This window comes from Prosopis cineraria, unplaced genomic scaffold (genome assembly GCF_029017545.1).
Source record: "Prosopis cineraria cultivar Desert tree isolate PC_DT_omini unplaced genomic scaffold, ASM2901754v1 PC5, whole genome shotgun sequence".
Taxonomy (NCBI): domain Eukaryota; kingdom Viridiplantae; phylum Streptophyta; class Magnoliopsida; order Fabales; family Fabaceae; genus Prosopis; species Prosopis cineraria.
In genome coordinates this window covers 39,860,067-39,881,955 of record NW_026555336.1, presented here as the reverse complement: position 1 = coordinate 39,881,955, position 21,889 = coordinate 39,860,067, and the positions used below count along the sequence as shown (strand labels likewise).

Below are 21,889 nucleotides of genomic sequence, written 5' to 3'. Positions count from 1 at the left end.
TAAATAAAATTAAAAATTTTAAAAAACATTTATTATATTTTTTTAAATTATTTATTATAAAGTCAATATTTATTTTCACTAACTAAATTTATTTCAATAATTATAAAGATAATTTAATCCTTCTTATTTTTAAACACAATTATTTAATTTAATTATTTTTTTAAGTTTATGAATTTATTATTTTCTCTAATATTTAAAAACAAAGGGAATACTTCTTTTTCCAGAAATTATAACCATGTATATACTTCCTACTGTTTTTGTGGTATGAAATTTCACATACTATTCATAATTTGTGAATAGTAAAATTTGATGTATTGCCACCATTCCTCAATCTATGTTATAAAATATCTTTAACTATTTTATTAAAATTAAAAAAAATAGTTAAATTATTGCTGTTAATTTTATTTTAAAATGGAATAAACAATCAAATTTACCCTGTTAAGGCGACAAATTCGCAAAATATACATTATATTATCTCTCATATTCAATGAATGTAGATAGAGGTGATAGATAAAAATTAATACTACATATGGTATCTATTATATAGACTTTTTAGAATGATTCACTGATACTTGACATCATAATTCATAAGGTATTAAACGAGTTTCTTTTTCTATTTAAAAATATAAAATATTTTTAATTACATTTTATCTTTTAATAAAATAGTTATTTACGTTCAAACTAACCCTATCTTTTTATATTTATCTCCATTAAATACTCTACTATAAATATAAAGTTATTATCAATAGTGTCACTTTAAAAAAAAGCAATGATCACACCTCAAAAAACTAAAAATGTCTTATATTTTTTAACATCCAACTCTTTAAAAAATTATGTTTTAATATTACCTATATTTAAATTAATTAACTACAAGAGAGAATTTAATATAATTTGGAAAACTTTTATTTGGGTTAAATTAAAAATTTGTTATTTTGTTATAAAACTTAATGAATTAATCAACTCTCTTTTATTCCAGTGACAAAGTTACGGATGCTTTATAATAAAGACTGAAATGAGTATTTTATTAAGTGTCTTATATTAAAAATTAAAAAATCCTTTTATAATGTGCCTTATGTTAAAGGGGGAAAGAAACATTACATATCCCTTATTTAGTTGAAGGAAACAATGATAAATTTTGACAACTTGGGTTTATACAAAATATATATACACATACACGGATTATAAAATTTTAATAAAAAATAAAAATTTGAGAAAAATAATTAAAAACTGTTAACCCTCTCAAGCCAAATAGGAGGCTGTTGGTAAAATAAAGTACAATAAAATAAAATAAAATAAATAGGAGGATAAGCAAGTGACGTGTCTGTCCAACTTTGATGTGCCTAAAATACTATACTTTCAGAAATATTTATTCAAATACTACAAACTAAATTTCGGCTGAGATCAATAGGCCATCATATTAAAAAAAATTGAAACACCAAACTTTTAAAAATATTTACTGCAATACTGCAAACTGAATTTCAGCTTTACAAATACTAAATTTTTATTTTTATTTTTTCGGATCAACCGTAGGAAGAACTCGGCCTCTGATACACCAAGTTTTACATGTCAAACAGTTAGCGTGCCACGCACTTTGCCCCTCCCCATTCACACTACCAAGCTTTTTTTTTTTTGTCTTTTATCAACGCAATGACTCCCCCACTCCCAGCATAAAAGTTAAAAAAAATTCTCCCCTTCTCGTAAGTCATACTGTCTCAGTTTAAAGATATAAAATATTTTTTAAAAAAATAAAATATTTAAAAATATAAAATATTTTTAATTTTTTAAAATGTAATCATTATTTTTTTAAAGTGCTGCTATTGATAATAACTTTACATTTATTGTAGGGTGTTTAATAAAGATAAATATAAAAAAATAAAATTAGTTTGAAAATAAGTAACTATTTGAGAGAATTTTATTTAAAGACCAAAGAAGCAACACATCTTCAGGTAAGCCTCAAAAAATTTAAAAATATCAGTTTAGTCCTATGGAACTAAATTAAAAATAAGTTAAAAGTAAAAGAGACAAAAATACCTTTAGTTTAAACATTAAAAAGACATTAGCCACCGTCACCCGTGACCGGAGCTTTGCTGGTGAAGGCAGCCATTAAACCTCTGTCATCGGAGCTTCGACTAGACCATCGTTGGCGGTGGCTGGAGAATTAATTTATTCAAAGTTAGCCAAGGTGGGTGTAGAATCTAAAACTCCTCGGTTCACCAAAAAGTTTTAAACCACCAAGCTACTCAACCCATTTAATTATATAATATATAAAATTATATATATAATAAATCTTATTTTTAAACCACTTGATTATTACATTATTTGTTAATCACATAATTTTACTTATTAATACTTTAATAAGACTTGTTAGTTACTTAACTTTCATTATTAACTTTGCAACTCCTGCAACATAAATAAATTACTTGTTAGTCTCATAACTATACTTGTTAATACCTTAATAAGACTTGTCAATTATTTAACTCTCCTTATTAAGTCCATAATTCTCACAACAGAGCTACATTACTTGTTAATCGTGTAACTGTCGTTGTTAATACCTTAATAAGACTTATTAATTACTTGAATTTATTTGTCAAATCCATAACTCTTTCAATTAAATTACATTACTTGTTAATCATGTAACTTTACTTGTTGATTATGAAATAATACTTATTAATTGCATAGCTTAACTTATTAATACTATAACAAGACTTATTTAACTGTCGTTTCAAAAAAAACCAAATTACTTGTTACTTGTATAATTTTACTTATTAATTTCTCAACAATAATTGATAATTATCTATTATCACTTGTTAAGTAAATATATAATTTACATAAAAAATTGAGTTTGTCAGATAACGAAAACGATGACAGTTGGGTCTCCCTTGTCAATATTGAGCATACTTGTTAAGATATATTAGGCTTTAATTATATAAGATTTTACTAAAAAGGGAGGCTCGACTGTCATCACTTTCGTTATCTGACAAGCTCAATTTTTTATGTAAATTATATATTTATTTAACAAGTGATAATAGATAATTAACTAGTATTGTTCAGAAATTAATAAGTAAAGTCATGCAATTACTAAATAATTTGGTTGCTTTTTTAAAACGACAGTTAAAGAAGTATTATTATGTGATTAATAAGTAAAGTTATATGATTAACAAATAATGTAGTTTAGTTGAATAAGTCATGGATTTGACAATTAAATTCAAGTAATTAATAAGTTCTATTAAGGTATTAACAATGACAGTCACGCGATTAACAAGTAATATAGTTTTGTTGCGAGAGTTACAGACTTAACAAGGAGAGTTAAGTAATTGACAACTTTTATTGAGGTTTTAATAAATATAGTTACATGATTAACAAGTAATTTATTTCTGTTGCAGGAGTCGTGAGGTTAACAAAAAAATTTAAATAATTAACAAATCCTGTTAAGTTATTAACAAGTAACGTAACAATTAAGTGGTTTAAAAATAAAATTTATTATATATATAATTTTATGCACTAAATGTTTGAATGGGTTAAATGGCTTGATGGTCCAACACTTTTTAGTGAACTAAGGAGTCTTGAATTCTACACCCACCTTGGCCACTTTTGGAGAAATTAATTTTTCATAATTCTCCAGCCACCATCGACGATGGTTTAGTTGGTGGTTGAAGCTCCAGCGATGGAGATCTAGTGGTTGTCGTCATTGGTGAAGCTCTAATTATCGGTGACGATAGCTGGTGTTTTTTTTAAATACTTAAACTAAGGGTATTTTAGTTTTTTTCTACTTTTAACTTATTTTCAATTTAGTCCTATAAGACTGAACTAATATTTTGAAATTTGTTAGGACTCACCTGAAGATGTGTTGCTTCTTTAGTCCTTAAATGAACTTCTCCCCAACTATTTTATTATAGGTGAAATTTTATTAAAAATACCTTACATTTTTTAACAGATGGAGTAAATACTAGCATAATGTAGGCATAATATAGCACTACCCCTATCTCAAATTATACGGTATTTTTAGATAAAATTTTATATATATCAATAAATCTCATTAAATACACTTAACAATCTTATATTTTTAAAATAAAAATATAAACTTTCAAAAATACTCACCATTTAATATATTGAAAAGAGAAGGGACGAAAATTAATTATATTAAGAGAAATGATAATATTAAAATTGATATATTTAATGAAACATTAATTTATGTAAAATGTTTTATATTTTAAGACGAATAAACTTATTTAAAAGCACCTTATAATTTAGGATTGAGGGAATAGTATTTAGATAAAAATTATATATTTTTACAATATAAATTTTAAATAAATACAACCTAAATAATTATAAATACTTTGATAACAATATAAGATGCCTCAGAAAAGGCATGTGAGTTGTAAAATTTCTTTTCCTTATATTTATTATTTTTAAGAATTAGGTTCTATTTGTTCAATTATATCACTTTGCTTGGTTTGGATGAAGGAGAAAAGTGAAAAGAAAAAAAATATGAGGAGAAAATTTTTAAAACAGTAAATTTTTTTTGCCATGGATAGAAGTTCTCTCTCCTAATTTTCCTTTCTCCTCATTTTTTAATAAATGATGACGCTTATTTCTCTACCCTTGTATGGTTATTGAAAAAATTATCCAAATAAATATTACATAAATTTTAAAAATAACATAAATACGTAGTCAGATTTATTTATATCTTATTAGTGGTAATTTTAAATTTAAAAGGTATACATAAATTTTATCAAAATATTTATAATTATTTTGGAAGTATTTCTTTAAAATTTATATTATAAACATATATAATTTTTTAATGTAAATAATAATTCATCCAAACCAAAATATAAGTATTTTTTTTTAACTGATGTTGGTTTAAAATATAAGCAATCTAATATATGTAAAAGAATTCTGTTTTACCCTTGTATTTTTAACTTAAATTTTTATATAAATTTATCTCTCACTCATTACGAAATGTTTTAACAATTAAGATTAAAGATAAAAAATAATATATATTTTTATGAAAATAATAACTTTATTAATATACAAATTTTTCATAAAAATTATTTATATTTTAGATTGAGAAGAGTGTAATATATTACATCTACATTATGCTATGTTACATCTACAGATATACTCACGAGGGAAGGGGTAACTTTTCATGATTCAACGGCGTGGGATTGGTTCGGGGGTAAGTGTGACAGGCTGTTTAACATCTATTTTTCATACTCCAATATAAAAAATAATATCATGTTATTTTTCATCTTTCATAAATTTAATTTTAAAAATATTTTTTAAACATTACTTAAAAAACCATACTGTGATTTAAAATGGGATCAAATGTGACTTATAAATGAAACTAGAGAAAATAAAAGATTAATTATTGATTTTTGTAATTTTAATTTAGCTGTAACTCAATTATCAAATTTTCATTTATTATAATTCAATCTTTGAACTCTTGACTCGATTGTAACTTAATTTTTAAATTTTAACTCTTGTAATTTAATCTCTATAATTTCAATCACTTAATTATTAATTTATATATTTAAAAAAAATAAAATTATGTTAAAATTTATTGCTAGCATCCATGCCACCCTTTTCTCTCTCTTATAATCCACGAAATCAAAAAGCACCACACAGCGTAATTTCACTTGCAAATCGGCCACGAAGTTTCAACTTTCCAAAATTTAACCATATATTTCCCTGGCCGGTTCAAATGGTTGCATGTATAAAAGGGGAAAAAAGCTTAATGAGTAAAAAATAAAAAGAACAAATATTTGGCGAGCACACTTAACAAGTTTAGATGAGCATCAATATAAATTATCTAGATTTAATATTTTTTTTAAAATGGACAGTGAAAATTTAACATAAGTTTCTTATATCTTTTAACAAATTATTATTTTAACAGGTACAAAAATTAAAATTAAAATAATTTTATAAATGTTACTCTGTCAAAAAAATATTTTGTGTATAAAAATTATAAGTTAAAAAATTTGAAATTTAAACCAACAAAATCAATTTCAAATGGTCCAAACTCCACCACAATGACAAGCACCATGAAGTTCATCACTCAACCGGTGAACACACGACCCCTAACAACAGGGAAGGCTTTTTTTTTTTTTTTTTGTTTATAAATCCCGTCTGAGCGAAAAGAGCATGTAGAAATTCACCTTGCAAAAAGAGAAGCACAAAACGTGTAAATTGGGTGCACCCAGCGGAGTTAGATTATACACCACAAAATTGTCATCTTTCTGAAAACGAAACGCGACCATATGATTAGGGCATGAAAGTAGGAGCACAAGAAGAATTTTGTTTTGGTGGGAGCTAAGACGCCACATCAGCACCTCGGGTGCTTTATTTCTCGAAGATGGAGCCCCGCTACGGACACGGACGCATACAGCTCCGCCCAGATACCAACACTGAATCAAACATTTGCTTCATTATTAAAGCCTGCCGCTTCCCCTCGCTGCCTTACCCTGCAGGCCTGCACCTCCATCACCTTATATTTTTAAGCGAAAATCGTATCAAAACAAAAAAAAAAAGTTATTCACAAATCAAAATTAATAATAAGTTATTATTTTAAAAAAATAAGTTTATATTTTTATTTTAATAATAATGTATTTTTTATTAGTACGTGTGCGTGAATAAGTTTCTACACATGTTTTTTATATGATTTTATCTGTCTTTAAACACTACAATTTATATTGCTATGTCTCTCCGGTGGTTAGGTTCAGATATAGCCAAATAATCTTTCTTTATCTTTCAATAGCTTTTATCTCAATTCTCAATGCTATTCCAAGAAATGCATTCTCTTTAAACTTTTACTTTTTTACTTAAATTGTCATTGTTGATTGGGTAAATAAAAAAATTATTCCTTAAATATTAAGTTCAATAATATTGTAGACCCTAAATTTATTAATTATGTAAATTATTTTTTTAATTTTTAAAAATAGTGCAATTTAACTCTTGTTGTTAACAAAAATTAACTTTGATTATTAGTTGATAAAAAAATAAGTAAAAAAACTTCAAAAATCATAAAAAAGATCAAATTTTTTGATCATTTTCTATAATTTTTAGGGTCCTTATTTATGTTTTTTTGGTCATTTTTTATTGTAATTTTTAGGTTTTATTATCTATTTTTGATTAAGTAATCATCATTATTAACTTTTGTTATTGACAAAGGTCATATCACATTGTTTTAAAAAGTTAAGTGAATAATTTACATAATAAATAAGTTTAAAGTCTATAATGTTAATAAATCTCAAACTTAAAAAATAATTTGTTCTCGTTAATTTTTTAAAAAAGAAATCTAAGGCCTATGATCCAAGAGAAGTTTGCCAATTAAACTAGCTACATTGGTGGTTATACATATTTCCGTTTTATCTTGCCCAATAAATGAGATGTTTGGTTTTGGCCAGAGTTCATAGTACTCTGTTCTGTTTTATTATGTTATGTTAAAATTAAATCTCTTTTTATTTTTACTCCTGTACTTCTTATTATATTTATAATTAATTAATGATTTTAAAAAATATTAGTTAAAATTTTAATTTTTTTATAAATTATATCTTTTTAATTCTATCTTCATTAGATACTTATATACTCTTCCTGTTTAAAAATATAATGTATTTTTAATTGAATGTCATTTTCAATGAAGTAGTTATTTACTTTTAAACTAATTCTATTTTTTATATTTATCTTTATTAAATATTCTACAATAAATATAAAGTCATTCTTAATATGGGCACTTTTTAAAAAAATAATAATTATATTTTAAAAAATTAAAAATACTTTATAGTTTTAAATGTAGGGAGTAAGTGTTTTTGATAATGATAATTAAAATTTTAATACATTATTTTTTTAATAAAAATAATCAATAAAATAAAGATATAGTTAAAAAATAATTATAAAAATTATTTGTGGTTAGACTGTTAGAGCGCAAACTATTATCATTAAATACTATTTATATTATATTTGGTGGAACATACGACTCATTGAATGCTGCAGATGGAGAAAATGCTTGCCTTCCTCTAAACAGCAAAACAGAGCTGTTTGAGTCCAATCTGAGGCGTCCGATTTACTGACAAACTATATGAGTAATCGAGTACAACCACAGTCTCTCTCTCCCCGAAGAGCCTCTAAAGCAGCGAAGTCTCTCATCGTTTTCCCTCTCACTACCTCGAAAACACCAAGCTTTCAAGCTCCTTTCGAGATTTTTCACTCGGGTTTTTTCTCTTTGGGCCCCTTCTCTTTTCCGGGTTTCTTTGAAATTTGAAGTGGAGGTAGAGCTCTTTCTATAGTATTGCTGCAGAATAGTGCATTTCCCTGTGAGCTTTTAATGGCTGTTCTGCTGCTGCTTCTCCTACTAGCAGCTTCTGCTTCTGCTGATGGAGGTTAGTTCGTTTCTTCCTTCCCATTTATCTTTGTTCGAGTCGCTTTCTTGTCCTATCGCGATTCTTCAAGACGTTTATCGTATTCTTTAAGGTTCTTTCTCAAATCTTAATGTTCGACGGGTTTCATTCCCTTATACTTTTAAGGGTCTAGTTTTGTTTTTGTCTCTTTAAGTTTTGGTTCTTTCTGACTCCATTAAGAATGGCATTTAATCATTCATGACGAGAAGCTGATAATATCAGTATCTACCGTGTGATTGCATTCGTCTCTGTTTTGTATCTTTCTATGTCGAGTAGAAAAAGAGACATGTCATTGAGTTTAACCTTCAAAGTCACAATCTTGCTATAGGACCTTCGGAAATCTGTGAGGGATAGATTTGATTGGTCTAAATGGTATTTTACTTTTCTTTTTCCTGTTGTCCTGAGCAAAGTGAAGTGTTCTCTGTTTTTTTTTTAAATCTTTTTATTTTGTGGAGAATCTTCGATCTGTCCTTCCCTTTCTTTATTGCAAATTAACAGTCTGATTGCGTCCCAGCTCATCTGACAGTTCCTGTGCACCTTGCTAGTTGAGAGATTCTTTTAAGTTCGCAAATGACCGGATCGTTACATAAAATTTATAGAAGAGGTGGATTTGAATCCTCTGGATGTCCTCAGAAATTGACCATCACATTTTGAGATGTACCGAGTAATACATTTCACTTGAATATAATTTAAGGCCACGTTACGTGAGGTCTGTGTTTTTCCTCCCTCAAACTATTTAGAGTTGGGTCCTACAGTCTCTTTATGAGCATCTCTATTTGAAATGTGTAGCTACGTGTCATAGAACGTATCTAGGGACATAAATACCCTCATCTGAGAATGCAAGTAACGGAAAAATTTAAAATTTACTGGGGTTGAATTCGAACTTATAAAATGTTGAGCTTCAGCAAGGTCCAGTGGCTACTAAAGTCAAAGTGGCAGGCCTGCAATAGTATTCCTAAGTCGGTAACGTTATAAGCTGCCTGCCAAGACGTCAAATGTAGAGTTGGTCCACAACATTATTAGACGTCTGGATTCTCTCCGTTTAAGATGGGAAGTTAACCCCTTCTAAACAAATTCTTCTCTTACAATCAATTTGGACAGTGCATATTTCTTTTTCCATTAAAGATTAAACAAATCAATATCATCAATTAAATATATCATCACATATATATAATGTGTGGGAAGCCACGCATTCATAAGTTATAAAAAGAGCGGTTCACTTCAAATTTTATATGAACACAAAAGAACCCACATCTTACTATTCTTAACATGTCAACTGGTAGTTCAATATTTGCTAGAGGATCCTTAGAGGACCCAACCGACCTCCAGTTTATGTTAAGACTATTAATAGAGCAAGGTTATTGATTAAAAATTTTAAATTGCTAAACAGGTGCTGGTAACTTGCGTGAAACAAGTAAATTTGAGTGAATCTGTTGCATATATATAAAGCATGTTCTTCCCATTTATCGGTTGATTATGTCAACCCAATATCCTGGCCAAACAAGAAAAACAGATTATGTTAGCGTAATATCAGCTCAATTCTTTTAGCTTTTCTCTTCAGTTGTATCTTTACTTTCCTTTTCTCTTTCAATAAATTTGTTCTTTTATTAAAATCCAAAAGAATCAACCCAATGTGTGTCCTACGTGGCCTATAGATAGGACATAATAAGCCCACATGGTATGACAGGTAAAGTGACCTTGAGTTTTGTCATGATCCATATGAACAGTAAAAGGTGATTGCAGAGACAGCATCTTTTCTAGATTACAAATGTTGACATTTTTAATTTTTATTTCTTCTCTTATTCTGGGGCTTATTTCCTCGTAGTTTTGTCTTCAGTATGCCAAGCTTACATATGTTTAAAACTAACAAATCATATTCATAACTATCATAATTCTTTTTGTGGGTTTGTTTCGCTTGTGGAACTGAGTACCGCATTAACTGTTGACTGATGAGCGTCCGTGATGCTTTAGCAGGCTTTGAGCAGTATACTAAAATTTAGGCCTTACTTTTCAGATTAGCGAATCATTCTACACCTTTGGAATCATTATATTCTAAAAAATTTATGTTCTACTTTGAATGTAAATATTTCAGTATTTGTAAAAAGCTTTGAAATCCCCCAATGGCAAGCTGATTTGTCCTGGATTGCAGTGGGAAGGCTATACTAATACAGTACTATTTTGAGATTTTTATGAAAAGAAGTTTTTCTTAGGGATAGAATAGAATAGAATTCCGAAAAGGGTGAGACATGGTGGAAAAGGGAAATAAATGTTAAATGCCTAATTCATACCCATTGCACAATGTCCGAGTAGTTTTTCTTTTCTTTTTTATTTTTTCCTCCTAAAGGTTTGTGTATCTAGTTTCTACCGGTGAAAGTATAATACATTGAGGCGTGTCCCTCAAATTGCCTTAAATGGCAACAACAGAAAAATAATGTGTCTTTAATTGATATCGATAATCTTTATCTTACTAATCTTGTGACCGCAGCTCGTTCATTTGTATATGCTCAGAGAGCTAAATGCTTTGATCCGTAAAAGAATAGGGGGAAAAAAAATCTTCACATTTGGATTTGCTCTTCCTTTTCTATCTCTTGTAGATGGTTGCTGCATTTGCACTATTTCTTTCTTTTATATCTTATCTGTAGTTCACTAGTTTGCGATTAGTTTGATATGGTCACTTTTCTCAGTCATTTCAAGATGGAAAATCCTTTTTCTTTCTTTTTTTTGGTCTTGAATGATCAAGAACTCTCCAAGATCCTTCTTCATTTGTAGTCATTTCCCCCCTTGCAGATGCTTTTGTTGGAGCCAACATTGGGACTGATGTCTCTGATATGCCAAATCCAACACAGATTGTAACCTTGCTCAAGTCTCAGAACATCCAACATGTCAGGCTCTATGATGCTGACCGAGCCATGCTCCTTGCATTTGCCAACACAGGAATCCGAGTAACTGTTTCTGTCCCCAATGACCAGATCCTTGGCATCGGTCAGTCCAATGCCACTGCAGCCAACTGGGTTACTCGTAATGTCATAGCTCACTATCCTTCAACCAACATAACTGCCATAGCTGTAGGATCAGAAGTCCTAACTACCCTCCCAAATGCAGCTCCTGTCTTAGTGTCTGCCCTTAAATTCATTCACTCCGCCCTCGTTGCTGCTAATGTTGACCAACAAATTAAGGTCTCTACTCCTCACTCGTCTTCCATCATCATTGACTCCTTCCCTCCTTCTCAGGCATTTTTCAACCACACTTGGAATCCGGTCTTAGTTCCCTTGCTTAAGTTTTTGCAATCTACAAATTCATATTTCATGCTTAATGTATACCCTTATTATGATTATATGCAATCAAAAGGCATAATCCCACTTGATTACGCACTATTTCGCCCTTTGCCTCCAAACAAGGAAGCTGTTGATGCCAATACCCTCCTGCATTATACTAATGTGTTTGATGCTGTGGTGGATGCTGCATATTTTGCTATGTCCTATTTGAACTTCACCAATATCCCCATTGTGGTGACTGAATCAGGATGGCCTTCAAGAGGTGATTCCTCCGAGCCAGATGCCACAATTGACAATGCCAATACTTTCAACAGCAACTTGATCAGGCATGTCCTTAACAATACAGGCACTCCTAAACATCCAAATATTGCCGTTAGTACTTTTATCTATGAGCTGTTTAATGAAGACTTGAGACCAGGTCCAGTGTCTGAGAGGAACTGGGGTTTATTTTACGCTGATGGTGCACCGGTTTACACATTACACTTGACTGGTGCTGGTGCTGTGCTGGCCAATGATACTACAAATCAGACCTTTTGTGTTGCCAAGAATGATGCTGACCCTAAGAGGCTTCAGGCAGCACTTGATTGGGCCTGTGGGCCAGGGAAGGTGGATTGTTCTTCTTTGCTAGAGGGCCAACCATGTTATGAACCGAATAATGTGGTAGCGCATGCAACATATGCATTCAATTCATATTATCAGATGATGGCTAAGTCTACTGGGACCTGTGATTTCAAAGGTGTTGCCAGCGTCACCACTACGAACCCAAGTATGTGTGCTATCCATTTATGTACTTTTACATGTGAATACTTAAGTAGATTGCTACAAAAAGTGTGCATATTTTGAGGGAAATTAACATATCGCCAAATAGACAAGGGAAGATGGATGTTTGCACACAATAATCAGAGTTTGAATGACTTACTACAAGTATGGTGAGCTCTGATAAAATTCAATTTTGGGTTTAAAAAATGATCATTTTGACTAGTGTGGTAATGGTGGTGATTGAAATATTACTTTTTAACAGTTAATTTTGCCAGAAAATGAAAAAGGGGTCTTAAAATTATAGATTTCCTCGGGGACATTTTTGTTTGATTAAAACTAATTATGCATCAAAGCATGCTTTGCATGTGAAGTTTTCGAATTTCAATTTTTACTTACCAGTTGACTTTTTGAAAGAGTCTGTTGAAACACCATGTTATGTTCTGGCCATTTTTGATGGTCAAAATTCTTATTTCATCTGCTACAATTAGTAGCTTATCAATTTTATACGCTAAAGATCTTTTCCCTGCGTTAGTACCTGAAAGCATGATTCATTTCAATATAGGCCTTCCAGGTACTAAATTGGTAGAATAAAATTTTTCTGTGATATAATATATTGTGGGGTTAAAATAAAATCATACTCTTTCACCAAAAAAAAAAAGCATACTCAACCTAAAAAAATACAGTGTACAGAATAAAATGACATCACCATTGAATGCCAAAATTTGGTTTATGTTTAATAATTTGTGTTTGTTCATCTTTTGCTTTTTATTAGCAATATTATTATGTTTACTCACTTTAGTTACATATAAAAGAAAGTATTGCATCAGTAGTCAAATTCAAATTGATTGAAATGAATATTATGTATCTAACATGCTATCATTGGTACAGGTCATGGTTCTTGTATATTTCCTGGAAGGTATGATATCTACTCTCTAGCTTCTTGACAACTGCTTTTCTTGTTTAGTTGTTTAAAAATTGCCAGGTGTTGTAGCAATTTCATGTTTTTAATTCTAGTCTTCAACGCAAAAAGCCTTGAAACATGTATGCTGAGCTATTCTTCTCTTCTTCTTAATACTTCTGGGAACAACAGTGACGGTAAAAACAGCACGAGCATAAATGGCACATCTCTGGCTCCATCGTCTAATATGACAGATTCAGGTTGCTTGTCGCAATACTATTACAAGGATGTTTCATCTTCAAGCTTTGTGATTATAATAGGTCTTTTACATCTGAGTGCACTTGTCTTGTAACGAGGCTCATTCTGGACTATAATTTTATGGAGGCATGCTCTTAAAGGGCCTTCTGTTTAGATTTGCTGGCAAACCCAGTTTTGTGTTCATCAGGTAGAGGGTTTGTTTGTGAATGACAAATGTTCACTAAAATGTATATTGACAATTGTATTATGCGTTGTCCATTGGAATTTGTACAAACAAACCCAAGGATTTATTTGACGAGTTTGTATTCTTTGATCTTAAATCGCCCTCTCCGGCATCCATTGGACGAAATGACCTTGGTATGATCTCAATTCTATTAGAATGTCTCTTTCATGACGCTGTGTGGATGTTATAACAAAGGGTCCGTTTGGATTTCAGTTGGGTATAATAGATTATGAAAATAATTGATTAAGTGGTAGATTTTAATCATAATTGATTATGTTATAACGTAATTTGTTTGGATACTGTTTTTTTAAAATTGATTTTAACATAATTGAATATATTTGGATAATTTAATCAAAATTAATTTTTACCTATATAAATTACTATATAATTTAATTTTTAAATATCAAATATTAATTTTTTAAATAGACAAAGTTTAAATTTTATTAAGGAAAAAAAAAGAAAAAAAAGAGAGTTTAATTTATTTTTATTAAATTATGTGTTTTTTTTGTAATTTTTTCCTGGGCTTGTTTTTGTAATTTTCCCCAACATTTTTTACAAGCGTTTATCAAAAGCTGATCGAAGTAGCTTACGGTAAAACGCGCGTATGAGGTCAAAATCGATTTTCACCTTTTCTGACCGTTTGGCTAATTTACTGAAATAATCGATTTTGAAGGGTGAAAATCGATTTTTTTCCCTATCCAAACACACTCAAAGTCTCTAACTCAACGTAAACTTTGTTTAATCTTGTGGTTTAGGCTCCATTGATATGGGCAAGGGAATAAGATTCTCATTATTTTATTATTTTACGATATATATATATATATATATATAAAATATAATGTTTTGTAATTATTGCTTAATATTTTTTATTTTTTTATGTAAGGATCATAATTTGTTATCATTAAAATAATACCATGTCATTTCTTTTCTACAGTATCATCTATCTTACATGCATTCATGCTAAAGTCTGTCTCGCCAATGAACAAGTTCGATGGAAGCGCATTGATGTAAAACGGAAGGGGAGAAGGGGAAGAGAGATAAGAGAAAGGGGGAAGAAAAGAAAGAAAGGGGAGGTTGAAACTCTCATAATCTTTATTTAATAACATTTAAAGTAGAATATAAGTGAAAATTTTAACTTTATTTATAGAGTTTTAAAAATAATAACATAATAATAATTTAAATTCAAATTTTAAATTCTAAATCTAAATATAATTTTAAAAGTATTGATATTTAAAATAAAAATAAAATAAATAATAAATCTTAATTTTAATGGATAAAATTTTTATTCAAATATTTTTAATGAATAATCTTAATATTTTAAATAAACTCTAATTATTCAAATTACCTATCATCCCATATTCCATCACATATGTTGAGAGAAATAATTTCTTATTGCGGTTGTGATTAAAATTTATAGTACTAGTTATAGACATTCAATGCCTCAGGGCAAGATATACTGTTAAAGCTCCATGAAAAAAATCAATTATTAATATATCTATGAAAGTTGTACTATAGTTTATCCCGAGTTCTAAGCTCTATATAAATTCAGAGACTTGCGCTAGTCTGTATATAGTTAATCACAAAACATCAGAACTTTGACATGTATTTACGATATCACAGACTCTGCAGATGAGTCCAGATTCTGAGAAATTGCACCACCAATCTATGTGCTGCTTACAGTAGGGCTTGTTGCAGAAATTGCACTTGGGAAGCTTTAGCCAACATTCACAACACACTACATCTGCACAAGCAGTCTCTTCTGTTTCTTCATAGCCAAGGCATTCCCCACAATTTTCACACCTTGGGATGCAAAATTTGCATGCCTTGCAACGAGCCAAATTCACTTCTCTCTTCTTGCAGGTTTCTCTGGGACAATCATAGACCATTCTCACCTCACAGCACATTGGACAGATTTCCAAATCGATGATTCTCCTGGTTTCCTCTTCTTCTCTGTTCTTAAAAGCCAAGAAGTTTCCGCGTTCATGGTAGAAGATAGGCTCCCATGGAAGGTTCCTTTTAAGGGAAAGGACAAGCATGTCAATGTGCTCTTTCTTTAGGTTGTGGATTCCATTTATCCTTAGTGTGCTCAGGGAGTTGCTTCCTTGGGACAGCATTTTAACTGCTTTTACAAGTCCTTCAGGGGTTATACCAGTGCATGATGGAAGATAGAGCTACAAGCCAATAAAACATAGAATTCAAACTCCAAAATCATAAACTTGAAGGGAGGGTGTTGGGGAACTAGCTTAGTTGAAATCGTCCACCGCAAAACGTGAAAATGTTTCAATGATATATTTTCTTCCTTTACATTTCTCTCATCCTAACATACTTTAGGCTATGCTAGTAGTAGTCAAGATTTTCAAGAACTAGAGAGTGAGTGCTGGTCAAAATGCTTATAATAGGCATGAACGAAAGGTATGACAAACTTTATTCCCTTTCTATAAATTTTATGCCCCTACTTCTAAGTCTAAATTCCTATGCTTAACGGCTAAAATGCAAAGAGCCGAAGACAAAGATTTCTCTATTAAGGTGACATGTTGATATCACACACAGAATATGCAATTAAGAATTGGTATCTCTGTGCACCCAATTAGACAAAACATGCTATGGATAATCTATCCCCACTCATATCATGTTTCTTCTGTTTCTTTCTCCAGCTTTTAATGGGGTCCTCATTTGACATAGTAATGCCACTGCCCGCTGATTCAGACAAGAAAATCATCATATGAGATAAGAAAAAGACTATGCAAAATCATTGAATTATTAGTTAAGTGAAGAAATCTGTCTTCCCTTTGGCAGCAAAAGAATTTCATTTCTAATTATGTCAACTGTCTTTAAGTTTTCAACTGACTCAATAACCTACATAACAAAAGAAAGCTTATCCATTCAATTCCGCTCCCAGAAACCTAATTCAACACTTCAAGTTTAATTGCAGAAAAAGGAAGCGAACACCAAAAATTGCATATTCAAACCTTGTTTATAAAAGGGTTTTCTTCTACAACCCTTTGAAGCCCATAATCTGAAATCTTGGTGCAGTTCACGAGAGCAAGAGTTCTGAGGCCACCATTAGCCTTAGAAGCAAGTCTGAGCAAAATCTGATCGGAGAGATTGGAACTGAGAGGGGGTTGAACAAGGAAGTTGCGCCATGGTAGAACATCCTTGTTCACTGCGTCTCTCAGTGAAATGCAAACCTGCGACATGGCGAGAAGCTCCCCCACAGAAAGATAAGGTAGTACGTGAAACAGAGCCTCGTGAGGAGGCTCTGCTTTTTCTTGCGAAATTGTGAGGCCGAGACATGAGTACGAGGAGGAGGAGGAGGACAGCTTTGAAGCCTCCTCCATGGTTTTATTTTCTTTATTATCCCTCAAAATGCAAACTTTCCCATATCTCGTTAAGTAGGTCACCCCATCCCCTCCCCGGGGGTTTATCAAGGTGAGGAATTTCAAGATTGAGGATGCAAATGTGTGGTTCCAATCTAATTGGGCGACATTAAATAGATTCTTAAGTTGAGTATTAAACCCTAAGACAAAGCAGCCAGCGAAAACCATCCAACACAAGAAAGACAAATACACATGACTCGGGTCTGGTGGTGGAGCAGTGGAATGCGTAGATTGATGGAAATAATTTCCAATGATGAAGTTTTGTTGACACTGATTTTCAAGGACAAAAGCTAAGTATTTAAATAATTATAATTAAAATTGTTAAAAAGACATGTTACTTCCTCGTTAAGTTTTGGATGAGTAGTTGGGTTTGATTTGTGATATGAGACGTTGCGGATTCCGCTTTGCTTGTTGATGCTTTGTTGTCACTTGTCATGATGTGAGAGAATTGTAGATTTCATGTGTTTATGTTTATGAAAAATAGGAGTTCTCGAAGAATAGTGAATTAAGATTTTTCTCTCTTGAATTGCGTGCCTTTCAAAATGGGTGAACTGTGTGGCTGGAAAATGCCTCCGGAACAAATTTCTCCTGATGATCGTGTAAAAAAAAAAAAAAAAAAAGAAGGAAGTGAAGGAAGATGTGATCATGTCTGATAAAATGAAAGAAGCAGAAGCTTGTGTAGATCCAGAGCAGCAAATGGAAAACACGAAGAGTTCGACTGAGTGTTTCAAGCAACCTTCTTACAAGGATTCTCTGTTAGGATTCAAAGGTACTGATTTTAATGGCATTGCTTACGGAAGCTTAGCTTTGGATGATGATCCTCTGACCTCAAACCTACTTGACCAAAGGTGGGAAATACTAGAACCTTTAGAGGAAATTAAAAAGCTGATGCAGGTTTACCCAGTCTCCCTGTTTCACACGAGGAGTTCAACGAATGGTGTAAACCCTGAAATAATGCTCTGGTCATCACGGTTCTAGGAGCACAATTCATCCTACACAAACTTAAGGAGTTGTTGAGCAGAATATGGCAGCTGAAAGAGTTTGAACTCATAGGCCTCCCAAACAACTACTATGTGGTAAGATTTACACATGAGAATAACTGGGCAGTCATTATAAAAAGTTTTGTTTGAAGGACCTTGGACAATAGCACAACATTATGCGCTTGTTCAACAATGGACACCGCATTTTGACCCTTTCCACAATCCTTTGGGAAGAATCACGGCCTTAGTTCGCATTCCTAACATTCCTATGCTCTATTACACCAAGAGATTTATATGGAGACTAGGTGATATGATTGGTAGAACCATAAAAGTGGATATGAACACAATTGCTAATGTGGATACCTCAAGAGCTAAAGTTGAAAGGGGGAGATACGCAAGGATTTGCAAAAGAAATTAGTTCCCCGAATTATTTCAGTTTCTGCTCTTTTTAATATGGAATACAAAGGATTTGGTTTAATATGTTTTTCTTATGGAACATATGGGCACAAAAAAGAAGCATGTCTATGGAAATCTGGAATTTCACCTAGCTAACCCTTGAGTTCGACGGTCTCACAACCTTGTATGTTGTCAGAGAGCAAACTTCCCGGAGAGTCACAAGAGGAGGTACGATCACAAAGGTAGGAACCTAGACTAAGGAAGAAAAGCTGAAGATAGCTGGATTGCTTCAACATACGCTGCCTTTGCAAACTTAAGAGATGAAGATGAAATTCCAAATCAATTAAATCCTAGCACATATAAGGGATAGTTTGACTCTGACACTAAGGAAAAAAATGCTAACAGTGTATACTGAGAAGAGGGAAGTTCATAAAAAAGCTGATCCTATGATAGGATAGAGAAGTAAAAATTAGGGAACAGATGCAGTGAAAGGAAAAGTGGTACATGTAGCAAGAGGCAAGGAAAATACAAGGCCCAACTCTTTACGCTCGACTAATAAGGCTATTGCAAAAAATACTATGAAAATTGAGTCTGTTAATGGATCTAATTCCACAAGTACTAAAATTGGACAAGAAAAAAGAGTTGCAGGCCAAAAGGCCTATATGGTGATAAGTGGCTCCCTTGCCTAGAATGAGTGTCAATTACTCAAAGATGATAAGGAATTTCCACTTCTTGCATCTCCATCGCAAAGAGCATCTCCTGGTACACTTATTCCTGATATAGACAACATGAAGCATCTTCTCCCATCTCCTCGCCTACTTGATTGAGACACGCTTAGCAAAGAAAATTCAGAATTTTGTAACCAAAATTCCAGCCTCATCCCGACTGACCGAGGAGGTGCTTCAAGTAAGTAGATGTTAACTGAACCTATATGGAGCCAAGAGCAGAACCTAGGAGTGTAAGTATTCCTCTTTTATCTTTTGTCATTTTTAATGATTACAATTTCTTGGAATTATCGGGGAGCTAGTGGAAAAGCTTTTGAGTATAATTAGAGACTCGGTTAATAAATATAGAGTTGATATCCTATGTTTGGTTGAAACGCGCATTAGTGGGTAGAGAGCAGAGTTTGTTGTTCGCAAATTAAGATTTGATAAGTGGATTAAGATTAAAGCTATAGGTCTTGCAGGGGGAATTTAGGTTCTCTGGTGAAGTTGTGATTTTGATATTGAATATTTGTATTGAAATGCTCAGCTACTTCATTGTAGAATTTCCAACCTTTCCGCCAGTAAATCATTTCTCTCTACTTTTGTGTATGGTGAAACTTCTACCAATAGAAGAAATCTTCTTTGGGATTCAATTCGTAATGTAGCCTCTTAAATCACTGATGATTGGGTTATCTTGGGGGATTTCAACACCTTCCTACTTGCTGATGATAAAATAAGGGTGCCACTCCTTTTTGGTCTTCTCTAACTGCTTTCCAACATTGTATTCGGGACTCTAAACTTCTTGAATTTTCTGTGGTGACAAATCCACTTGGGAAAATTAAAATGTTAAGAAGAGACTAGATTGGTCATTTTGTAACTCTTCTTAGGAACTAAATCATCCTCATAGCAAGGCTCTTTATCTTTTGAGATTCAAATTTGATCACAAGGCAACTGCCATTTTTGACGAACCTGTTAACCAATCTCCAGCACATTTCCCCTCTTCTTTCAAATATCAGGTTGCTTGAAACCTTGAATCTAGTTTTAGGGACTTGATATCTGAAGCCTGGGATAATTGCAATTGGTGTGATGTTGTCGACCATTTTTATAAATCCACCAAATCTTGGAATGAAACTAAGGTTGGCAATATTCCTCATAAGAAAAGGGAGATCATTTGTAAACTTGAAGGTATTGACTGTACTTGTAAGGTCTCCCCTACCTAATCATGTTTATTTCCAAATCATAGTAACTAAGGGATCAACCCTTAAAGGATTACCAAATATTAAAATTTCATAAAAAGGGAATTTCTCAAATTCTTTTTGAAAAGTATCCCAAATTCAACATTTTAAATCTTAAACAATATTTAATAAGCTCAAATCAGAGTTTCGAAAGTAATACGGAAGCTTGAAAATTAATTGAAACCCAAATTTATGAGTTTTAAAACTCAAAACTAATATTTGTGTAGAAAATAACACGTGTGCCACGGCTCGTGATATGTGCACTGCGGCTTGTCTTCTTTGTGCCATGTGTCGCGGTGCATTACACGAATTTGATAGCATTAGTGTTGTCATTTGACAACACAGGGAGCAAACTTCCGACACGTCCCAAAACTCCGTCTGACATCCAATTGAGGTAGTTTAGTGTCTGCACGGAGCTTTCTCCTAACTCTGGCTAATGACACTAATTTCACACTCAAACTTATTTTCTATAAAAAGTTAGACACCAAAACTTATTTTAACCACTTTTTCACAAAATTTCTCACATGGGTGTCCTAACTCAACCACACGTGCCAAATAGCTCATACTTACCATCCGACCACACTCAATAGACTCTAATGAACCCGTGCAATGCACCACACACAATCAGAAACATGTTTATCATAAAATCACCACTCAACCTTAATTTTCTTAAAACACAAAGGGGGAGTAAAAGTCACACAAATTCATCAATTTCATTACAATTCTTTCAAAATACATATGTTTCTACTTGTACAAATATTTTAGCCCTATCTACAGGTTTACAACTAAACTCGTTAACCCAAGGCACAAAATACACCAGTTGCACAAAATAATACAAGTAGTATAAAAATATTAGCATGTGATCCTAGTTGGCAATTACATTAACAAATACATATAGAACAACTAAAAGGAGGCATATACAGGATTACTCCATAATCTTAGGCCTCTGTATGTTTTTCCCGATTCAGATTCGATGAGCTAGGTCTTAAAAATATTAAAAATTGAGGGGTGAGTACAACCACTCAGGAACTAAGTTTCACCTAACCTATACAGTTGCATATCAATTGAAAATAGATAAAATTAGGCAAATACACAGATATTACATATAAACACTTGGCCACGGTTCATAAAACTAACAACCATATAACCAGACCCACAACACACAATATCATGATATTTCACAAAGCACAATATGTGGTCGCAATAATAATAACCATGCACCCTTAACACGTGCCAAACCACAAAACTAACAACCATGTTGTCGGTTTTATATACATGATCATATGCCACCCTTATACCCTTTTATTACCTCCGATATGAAATCGGTAGCTATCGCGTGGCTACGTCCTTCACAAACTAACCCAGCCTATCACTTGTGAGGAGCTACCGGG

The 21,889-nt window shown here is 31.9% G+C and overlaps 2 protein-coding genes across 2 annotated transcripts; one reads left to right on the top strand and one right to left on the bottom strand.

Moving 5' to 3' along the window:
* Positions 1-7,997: 7,997 nt before the first annotated feature.
* Positions 7,998-13,903, top strand: LOC129310963 (glucan endo-1,3-beta-glucosidase 3-like). The gene is made up of 4 exons (XM_054952867.1): positions 7,998-8,375; positions 11,181-12,434; positions 13,316-13,343; positions 13,518-13,903. The coding sequence occupies exons 1-4, from the start codon at positions 8,321-8,323 to the stop codon at positions 13,675-13,677; spliced, it is 1,497 nt and encodes a 498-aa protein (XP_054808842.1). The 5' UTR covers positions 7,998-8,320; the 3' UTR covers positions 13,678-13,903.
* A 1,362-nt stretch (positions 13,904-15,265) lies between these two features.
* LOC129311522 (F-box protein SKIP28-like) lies at positions 15,266-17,439 on the bottom strand. Its single transcript, XM_054953855.1, has 2 exons — positions 16,776-17,439; positions 15,266-15,977 (listed from the first exon to the last, which is right to left on the bottom strand). The coding sequence occupies exons 1-2, from the start codon at positions 17,349-17,351 to the stop codon at positions 15,384-15,386; spliced, it is 1,170 nt and encodes a 389-aa protein (XP_054809830.1). The 5' UTR covers positions 17,352-17,439; the 3' UTR covers positions 15,266-15,383.
* Positions 17,440-21,889: the final 4,450 nt, after the last annotated feature.

Coding starts and splice junctions, on each gene's coding strand:
- LOC129311522 (XM_054953855.1), bottom strand. CDS start 17,351: ATGGTTTTCGCTGGCTGCTTTGTCTTAGGGTTTAATACTCAACTTAAG. Junction 15,978..16,775: donor AAAACCCTTTTATAAACAAG/GTTTGAATATGC, acceptor ATTGGCTTGTAG/CTCTATCTTCCATCATGCAC.
- LOC129310963 (XM_054952867.1), top strand. CDS start 8,321: ATGGCTGTTCTGCTGCTGCTTCTCCTACTAGCAGCTTCTGCTTCTGCT. Junction 8,376..11,180: donor TTCTGCTTCTGCTGATGGAG/GTTAGTTCGTTT, acceptor CCCCCCTTGCAG/ATGCTTTTGTTGGAGCCAAC. Junction 13,344..13,517: donor TCTTGTATATTTCCTGGAAG/GTATGATATCTA, acceptor TGGGAACAACAG/TGACGGTAAAAACAGCACGA.